Source organism: Leucopleurus acutus (genome assembly GCF_964270905.1).
Source record: "Leucopleurus acutus genome assembly, chromosome: 12".
NCBI classification, from domain to species: domain Eukaryota; kingdom Metazoa; phylum Chordata; class Mammalia; order Artiodactyla; family Delphinidae; genus Leucopleurus; species Leucopleurus acutus.
Window position 1 is genome coordinate 28,430,530 of NC_139154.1, and position 9,477 is coordinate 28,440,006.

The 9,477-nt window shown below is 61.1% G+C and overlaps 1 protein-coding gene across 1 annotated transcript in view; it reads right to left on the reverse strand.

Moving 5' to 3' along the window:
- The window catches only part of PXDN (peroxidasin), a gene marked incomplete at its 5' end in the record, with an annotated part of 64,614 nt that extends 55,536 nt beyond the window's left edge, over window positions 1-9,078 (reverse strand). The window contains one exon of the mRNA XM_082851323.1: window positions 8,879-9,078. Coding sequence (XP_082707449.1) covers window positions 8,879-9,078 — 200 coding nt within the window. The remainder of the gene's footprint in view (window positions 1-8,878) is intronic.
- Between the last annotated feature and the right edge of the window lie 399 nt (window positions 9,079-9,477).

Sequence of the window (9,477 nt, forward strand, 5' to 3'; positions counted from 1 at the left end):
ATCCAACCACAGGGCAGAGACCACACAGGAAACTGGCCACAGACGGGGTGGCCGGGACCCAACATAAGCCAGGCTGCGCTGCAGCCTGGGGAGGGGCCCACACAGGAGCTGGCACAGTCCTCAGGACGTGCTGGCATCAAAGCCTCCAGAGAGAAAACCCGGGACCACCATCGAAGTGCGGCTCCCGAGGGAGGGCGCACAGGTGTGCGTGCCACGTCTCCACGGTCAGGTGTGAGGGGCGCCCTCGGGGCCGTGCGCCCGCATCCTGCAGACGATCACAGAACGCAGCAGACGTAGACGGCTGACAGACAGATGGAGCGGCAGACACGGACAGACATGCAGACACCCCAGCATTCCGTGTCCACGTGCGCTCACATGACTGTCTGTGTATCTGAGGCGAAGCCCGGCAGGTTAACAGTTTCCTCTAATGATAGAAATGTGAGTCATTTATTATGGTGTTTTTATTTGTATTTTCACATTTTTCTGCCATGAACATGTACAGCTTGCATAAAAATATTTAAAAATATGTTGGAAAAGAAGAGTAAACAGGACAGGGCACTGGAGTGGGTGAGGGGCAGGCTCCACAACCTCCTGCTTGCAGCTGCTGGGGAGACGCTGCCCCCCACCTCCCCCCCCCCCGGGGGCGGAAAGGCTGTACCTCCAGCCAAACTCCACCCACGATGACCACCCCTGCAGGGCCTGAGAGAAGGCAGCCGGCAAATTTCCAAAAACCCAGCGTAAACCCAAATATGCCTCGTCCTGGCAGAAAATCTGGAGTCAAGCGCTTGGCTTCTAAGAAACCCGACTGTGATCTACGGGTTACCGCCACAGGCGGTTCAACACCTGCCACGATAATTACACGGCGCAGCTCTCTGTTGAGGAGGAATGAACAAAATTCTTGTTAGAAGAAGGAGCTTCTAGTTTTTAAGCTCTGTTTACCCATGATGGCCCCTGCTACAGCCCACAGTGGGACCTAAACTAACGGGGGGCTGGAGCAGGGGGCCGCCATATGGCACAGGACACGGGAAGCAGGGCCAACACTTCGCAGCCATCTCTGTTCTGCACATGAGGGGCCAGAGGTGCCCACATGCAACAGCAGCGCCTGGAGAGGACACAGTGAAGGCAGCACGGCAGCCACGCACCACCTGTCCAGCACGTCCGACACTCCCAGTGCAGTTTTCCTTCACGGGAAGGCCCTAAACAACGTGCCAGAGACCACCAGGCACCAGGTGGGGACAGGAGACCAGTGCCCCCCAGGCAATGTGCGCACAAGTGGTGTGTCCCCTCGGGGCCATCGAAGCCCTGGACCTTCCTCTCGCTCACTCCCCCCTCCGCTTCCCTGACAGCCTGGAGGGCCAGGGACCAGGACAGCAGAGCTACAGGGTGGACAGAGCCTGGGTCCCCAGGTCACTGGTAGAGCACCGTTACCTTAAAGGGCCAGACAGGAAAGGTACTGTCATGTCACAGCTACCCAGCTCTGCCTTTGGCGTCAGAAGCAGCCGCAGCCACAGGTGGGTGAAGGGCGTGGCACGTCCCGCACAGATCAGCCTAGCACCCAGGCCACGGCCCTGCTGGCCGGGTCTGCAGGCCCCGGGCTGAGAGCAGAGCCTCCAGTGACAGCTGCCCAGCGAGGACATCTGCCCTGGGTTCTGTGTGAGGGAAGTAGGAGCTCACACTGCTTTAAGCCGCCGAGACCCTGCGACCATTTATTATGCAGCTGCAGTTGAACCCCCCTGCCCGACACAACAGCCTTCCAAAGGCAAACGGGGAGCAGCGGGTTGGACGGTTTTTAGTTTGGGGCGTGTGAAAGCATTACTCTACTTGTTACTTTCTTCATAAGCCACACTGTTATAAAGCTGCAGAAGAATTTAATGAAGGTTTTACAAAATTACAAGAAGAGATGGGATAACAGGGGCCAGACCTCCTCCCCTGTCTGAAACAACCAAAAGCTGACAAAATACATGAAACAACTGTTTTCAAGATACCGCGCAGGGGTCAGGAATGGACAGGATCCCCGAGGGAGTGAAAACGAAGGAGGTGAGCACAGAACCGCCCCAGGTGGCTGCCCAAGGGACGGCGAGAACCCACAGGACGCAGACAGGACAGCTAGAGCTCCAGGGACAGAAACAGGACACCAGGGAGCCTGGAGCGTCAAGCGCTCAGCGCAGCCGTGCGTGTGAGGGCAATAAAGCTCAGAGCAGAGATCAGCAAAACAGAGAAAGGAAAAACCAAAGAGAAAGATCAATGCGTCCGAAAGCTGGGTTTCTGCAAAGGTCAATACAACGGAAAAACGTCCAGGCGACCGATCAGGAAAAAACGGGAGAGCAGACACGCGTTTCCGACACCAGGAACCAGAGAACGGACGTCCCTACACATCTTCAGACGTTCAGAGGGTAACGGGGAACTTCACGATGGACGGCTGTCCCAGGATCGTGCGACGTGGCCGAGCTCCCAGCTCCCAGGGCTCACTCAGGAAGAAACTGTCCCCAACAGCCCTGTGCTTACTGAAGAGTTTGAGGTCACAGTTTAAAACCCTAGCAGGAAGCCCAGCCCAGCCTGGGGGCTTCCCTGGGAAGCTGGCGCAGACCTCTAAGCGGCACTGAGCCGCGTGCCCCTGCTCTCCCCTCGCACCCGCTCTGGGAGGCAAGGTCTGCCCTGATACGCAAAGCAGACAAAGACATTCCAGGACAGGAGAACAAAGCCCAGAGCCCCCGGCGAGCACAGGTGCAGTCATGCCCAGTGAGGCAGAGCTCGGGACGGAGGGCTGCCAGGGGCGCGGACCCCGCGGGTGAGGACGCCCCCGGCGAGCACAGGTGCAGTCATGCCCAGTGAGGCAGAGCTCGGGACGGAGGGCTGCCAGGGGCGCGGACCCCGCGGGTGAGGACGCCCCCGGCGAGCACAGGTGCAGTCATGCCCAGTGAGGCAGAGCTCGGGACGGAGGGCTGCCAGGGGCGCGGACCCCGCGGGTGAGGACGCTCCTGACCGTGGCGACGGCGGCACAGACCGGACACAGCACGGTCCCCCGAGCGCGCACCGCGAACACGCACTCCTGCTGTCCCGTCAGCGGAATCCCCACGAGGCTTTTGATTTTCCTCAGGGAAAACTCATCCAGACAGAGGTCGGAAAAGGGAATCGTCACTGGTTAAGCTTCCACCACGGACCTGACCGTAGAACAGAAAGGGACGAGCCTGCGGGCTGCCCGTGGGCCTCTGAGCTCCGTGGGCTGGGTGACAGCAGCCTGTACGCACCCAGCCGCCCTCCCGAGCTCCCCTGGGGCTGGGCATCCAGACGCCAGCAGGCACCATCCCTCTGCAATGAGCTGGTCATCCGGTGGGCACCCAGCTCTGGACAGACCACCCTTCAAGGGAGGCTGACAGAAACCAGACAAGGCCAAGGAGAGCCCGGGGGACACAGCGTCAGATCACTGCCCACCCAGGGTCTGCGGGGGAAGTTCTCTGCAGTCTGCGTCCCCTCGGAGAGAAAGGCAACAGTGTCCAGCAAAAAGAAACTGATCAAATCAGCAGGGATAACTGACCCTGTACCCGAGCCAGGAAAAGGGGAGCTGAGAATTAAGTCCTGAAACAACTGACACGTTCTGACTTCAACTTTTTGCCAGTTTTGATTCAGTCACATGAGTCATCGTTGGACTGAGCGATCCCGGGATTTGCTAAGTTTTCTGTGGGCTGGTAGCATCTGAAGAGAAACCAAGGGACCAGGAGAGGAACGCGTGGGGTTTCTATTTTTCAAAATTAACTTCAAGGTAAAGAAAACATGAACCACTGGACTTACCAATTTAGAAAGAGCCTAAGTTATCGAAGATGTTATTTTAAACATCAAAAGGCATTCCCTCACCCACTGACACACATGGGCTGAGTTTTGTGCAGGTGCTACATGAGACACGTAGTTACCAGTTCAAGTTCAAGGCCGACCCCAGGGAGCTGCCGGCCAGCAGAGACATATAGTAACACACGAAATGTCAAAATTGACTATTTAAGCATCAAATTCAGTGATGTTTAACTGCGTTTCAATTGAATTCACCCGAAACTGTATTTGTAAAGAAGCCACATTTGCTCGTGTACCCCCAAAAGCACATGAAACTGTCACGATTCAAATGCTCGTTAAACCGGACGCTAAGCTGAGAGACCTGACGTCTCGGGCACTGAAGGCCGGCAGCGCCCCACCAGTGCACACTGGTGGAGGGAGACGGGAGGCTGGGCCCAACTCTAGCCCTGGGCGCTGCCCTCAGAGCTTGGCCGGGACCCCGAGGCCCCCATTCCCTCACCACGGCACCTACTCCAGTTTCTTCCTGTTGGCAAGTGCCCAGGAAAGAGGTCGGCATCTCCAGCCAACAAGACAGAACCTCCGACTCAGCCGGTGGGAACCAGCACAGGCGCACGGACCTTCCAGCGCTCACCCATTTGTCAAAGAGATGACGGGCCCAGCTCCGGAGACTGGGATGCTGTCACTGATCTGTTGACACCTGACCGTGGCACCTGTCCAGCCTGCCTCCCTGCCACCTCTTCTAATAAAATGCCCGCCTTCCCCCAGGCAAGGAGCCCTCCCCCACTTCCAGGCCACGCGTCCTCAGGCAGGGCAGGTCCTGTCCTTAGCTCCAGGGGCCGCCAGGCCCGGGCCTGGTGGGCATGACCGCCCGCCGTCCAGGGTGTGCTGGGGACAGACAGCGGGTCTGTTCACACGATTCCCAGAACTCGGGCTTGTGACCGAGACTCACCTCCTGCACTTAGGCCATCGGAAGGGAAGCCGACGACAGCTGCCGGGCGTCACCAGGCAGGGAAGCTGAGTCATAGCACGGAGGAGGCGGCCGGGGACGCACAGAGGGGAGGGGACCGCGTCCAGGCTGTGGCGTCCACACCCTGGACAAAGCGGAGCTGCCCCCGGATTCGCAGTCACAGGGCCCCATGTGCTTTCTTTTTACAACGACTTCCTTGACTCACTAATAACACAGTGAGGGGCGGGGGGGGGGCTTCTAGCTGCCCTGCTGCAGTTTCCAAGGAAGCTTTTCCAGATGCAGCTTCCAAAGGCATGTTTTCAAGAGTAAAGTTGTGTCCAAACTGAGCACGGCCCCAGGACCACTCCCTGATGGCTGACGTCACACACAGCATCCCAGGTGGCCTCTGGAAGCTTCCTCGGGTCACCGAGGTCTCCTCTTTGCGCACAGCACGCTGGGCGTTCTTAAAGCCGTGGGCTCAGGACGCCACCATTTTGGAAAAATAAATTACCAACATTCAGATACTTGAAAAATATCCCTCTGGGCTGCTGTGAGAATGAAGACTTCGACTTCATCCCAACAGGGGTCTAAGGGCAGAACCTGCTCAGGTAAGCCACGGGCTGCAGCTTCAGGCCTGTTGTCACGGCCTGCACGGTATCCTGCAGAGACCGACAGCCAGAGGCTGCTTTGCTGACCTCGTGAGGCCTCACCCAGGGGAGGAGAGGCCAGCCCTGCCTGGAGGCCGAACGCGTCCCCGCAGGACGGGTGGCAGGAGAGAGGGAACTCCCTGAACCCCAGGAAGACAGGGGAGGGGACGTGCGGCTGACAGCCTGCCCACCTCCCGGCCCAGGAACGCTCCCTCACTCCGGCCACCTGGAGGCCAGAGGCCTCACCTGGGCGCACAGGGAAGCGGTGGGAAGTTGGATCCTCCCATCGGCCGGCTTCCAGGAGCTCCAGTGGAGGCTGGTAAGGGGAGACGCTGTGCCTTGGGGGGCTAGTCCCCAGGGAGCACCAAGACCTTCTCCGAGTATGGGAATATGACCCCAAAGACGGGTGGTCACTCGGCCAGACCTCCAGAGGCACTGGCGCCCAGGTCTGCCCTCCTGCAGGCCCCCTCGGCCAGACACGCCTGGATGGCCAGTTGCCCTCATCACAGGGCCGCAGGGCCTCCCTCCCCAGCACCCCAGTGGACCCGGGACCCTGAGAGACGGGAACCGGAAGCTGGCCCAGGCCCAAACACACGGGTCAGCAGACGTCGAGGGATCTGAGGACAGCTGCGCGGCAGGCTGACCACGAGCCCAGGGGAGGAGCTCTCGCCAGCCCCCGGCCCCGGGCGCCCTCCGACGCCAGGGCTTCCTGTCACATGGACGGCGGCTTTGGAGCTGCCTGGACCGTGCGGTGGGAGCCAGCTTTAAGGAGGCGACCCCACAACCGCACAGACGAGGCCACGGAGAGAAGGACGGGGTCGGGGGTGGAGCACGGAGGGCTCGCAAGGACTCATGAGGCGGGAGGTGTAGAACGTGTCGTCCAGAGAGGTCCCGGCGGAGCGGAGGACGGAACCGGGCCAAGTAGACGGCACACTGCTTAGGTTTTAGCGCTAGCTGTTTCATCATCACCGTGACAAACGTCTCCCGTAGTGCTGAGCAGAGTGAAATACTCAAAAACTAAACAAGTGTTTCTACAAAAGCTGAGCTGAACTGAGCACCACACCCACTGGGGAAGGGACCAGCTGCAGCCCAGGAGCCCGAGGGCTGCAGATCCCAGGGCGGCTAGAACGCCGCTTTCTACTTTCCAGGGCCAAACCGGAATCCCAGGACACTCTCGGACCACCATTTCTGAAGCCCAACCACACGGCAAAACAGTCCACTCTCGGGCCCCACCTGGACACACCCTAAAACGCCCCGAGCAGGACACAAGTCTGATATGCCCAGAGATTCCCACTCAGTCTTTCTGGGGGGGCCGAGGGGAGGGTCCCGAAAGCAAAGGGATGAAGTGATGGCTGGACGGCCCAGTTAAGTCTGGGGCCGGGTCTTCACTTTCCCTCACATCTTTCAAGTCCCCAGTTGCCACCAAATCATTTTTTAAAAATAGAAAACAGCAGCAGATGCATGAGAGCAGAGACCTGGGAGAAAAGCTGCAAGTGAACGCTGAATGTTCCTGCACAAGTGGAACTTGTGACATGACTGCACCCCAACGAGCAGCCCCCCAGGAATGCGCCAGACCGGACCCCGGAGCCACAGGCGGCAACATGGCGCCCCCGAGCTGGTCTCTGTCTCATCATCACCGCCCCCCTCTGTGTCCCCAGCTCCGGGCCCCCAGCTGGGCCCCCTCCCACCAGGACTCAGCTCTTCCCCGGTCCCTGGTGCACACCGGCAGCGATGGGAGCTTCCTCCCCCTGCGCCCGTGTCTACGCAGCTGTCAGCTGGGTCTGTGTCCATGTCAGCGATAATCTGCTTGGTTCTGTGAGGGATCTGGTCAGCTTTGCACGCCCTGCCCCCTCACAGAATCAACGAGACCACTCAAGGTCATTTCAAAGCATCTTTAAAAACTATAAAACCCCGCGAAAGCATAAGGCACAGGAGGATTTCTGGAAATCTTGCCAGTTACCTATCACGTCACTTTCCCTGCCTACCCTCAGCTGTTTTACAAAACCCTATGAGGTTCTGTGGAGAATCTCACCGCCCACAGGACGCTGGTGGCTCCGTTTCTGTTCTACAACAACCACATTTTAAAATATTGTTCTTTTTAAAAAGCCATTAAGATGTGAGGGCAGAGCCCAGTACAAGTATTAGACTTCGGCCAGATGTGAAAAATGGCTTCAGGGTCCAGGTTTTTTCCACTGACTCACTGAAGAATTAAACGACTGCCTCCAGGACACCCTCACTTGGCCGGTTACGGGCCCCCTCCTCAGCGCCTGATGCCCTCCTGCTGGCCCGCCTCGGCTGGCTGGCCGGCCCTCCACACGGGAAGGAAGCCCGTGCCTGTCTCCCTCGGAGGAGCGGTTTCCAGGCTGCGAGGGGAGTCCCGCCGAGGACCCCGAAGGAAGCTGCCAGTATAGCCGGCGGCCACTAGGAGAGTGGTCTGTCCGTGCACTTTGTTTTAAAAGTAGGAACACTGACCGCCCACTTCCTGAATAGTCCACTCAATATTTTACAACTTTCGCAGGCTCTTCGCGGTGCCAAAGTACTCTAGCTCAGCCGAGAAAAGTGGAAACTATTTTTGGCATTCAGAGGAGCAGCGGTAGGACGCTGAACACAGTCAGCGCCTGGAACGCAGGCTGCCTTTACAGATTTTGAAACTTTCTAATCAGAGGCGCAGCCAAATAGGCCTGCTGCACTCGGCGGCACCCGGGGCCGGGATCCTCTAGGGAGGGCGGGGGTCGGCCGGCGAGGGCGCGATGCGTCCTGCCAACCGGAGCGCCGGGTCTCCGACGGCACCACCAGGGCGCGCCCCGGCTGGAGATGAGGGCGGGGACGTGCCCCGGGAGCAAACCCGCTTAGACCCCGACTGTATCCACCCCCGGGCCGCCCGCGCTGCCCCGCAACTCGGGGACCCGCACCGCGGCGCCTCCCGGAACTCGGCCAGGCTAGCTCACGGCGCAGAGAAAGCCCCAGAGAACCGTGCGCCCCACGGGCCCCGGGACAACCCGGGCAGGAGGCTCTCGGCGCCCCGGCAGATGCGGGGACGTGAGGTCACGGAGGGTGCGCCACGGAGGGCCCCTCCCCGCCCCAGAGCCGGGACAGGGGTGCCGCGCTCGGGGAGGAGGGGAAAACGGGGAGCGGGAACCGCCGAGTAGAAGGAGGGGGGAAAAGGGGGAGGGGAGAGGAAGGGGGAGGAGAGGAAGCCGGAGGAGGGGGAAGCCGGGCCCCAGGAGAAGAGGGGGCCGGAGAGGGACGGGAGGGGGAGGAAGGCGAGCGGAGGAGGGGAGCCAGCAGGACCGGGCCGGGCAGGGCGGAGGGCTTTCCCCGGCGGCTGCAGACAACTTTCCCGTCCCTCGGGGATGCCGAGCTCCGAACAAAGGCGGCTCCGGAGGCGGCGCGCGCTGCGCTCAGGTCCGCCCCCCTCCCGGCCACGGAGGACAAAGGCGCTGCCGCGCGACCCTCCCCCCGGCCCCCGGGACCCGGCCGCCCCGCGCCCCGCCGGACTCACAGGATGGAGGTCTGCGGCGCCACGGCGGGCACGGCCTCCAGCAGCAGATGCATGCAGCGCACCGTGGTGCGGAAGCACAGGCAGCGGCTCGGACACCCGTTGCCCTGCTTGGGGGCGACCGCGGCCAGTGCCCCCCAGCACGAGCACAGCACGAGCGCCAGCAAGCAGGGGCGCGCGGGGCGCGCGTCGCGCACGGCCATGGCCCACGGCGCGCAGGACGCTCGGACTCTGCGACCGACCGCGAGGGCCCGGCGTGTCCAGCGCCGCCGGCTGCGGCCCACGTCCCAGCTGCGCGCGGGGGGCGGGGGGCGCCAGCTGTGCACATGCGCGCGGCTCCTCCCCGCCCGCCCACTCCTCCCCAAGGGCCGGGGCGGGGCGAGGACCTCCTGCCGGGCGTCGGGCCGCGGCGCTGCCCCGGGTGCGGAGCTCAGGTTGGGCCCCCGGGTTCCAGTCTCAGGTCTGCGCCCACGACCGGAGGCCTCGGCCAAGTTGCTCCGCCTCGCCTAGCCGCCGTTTCCACATGTGTGCAGTAGGGGTGGAGGCTGTTTTATAACACGCGTTCGCAGTGCTTAGCAAGCTGCAGTCAGGATTCCAAGCGC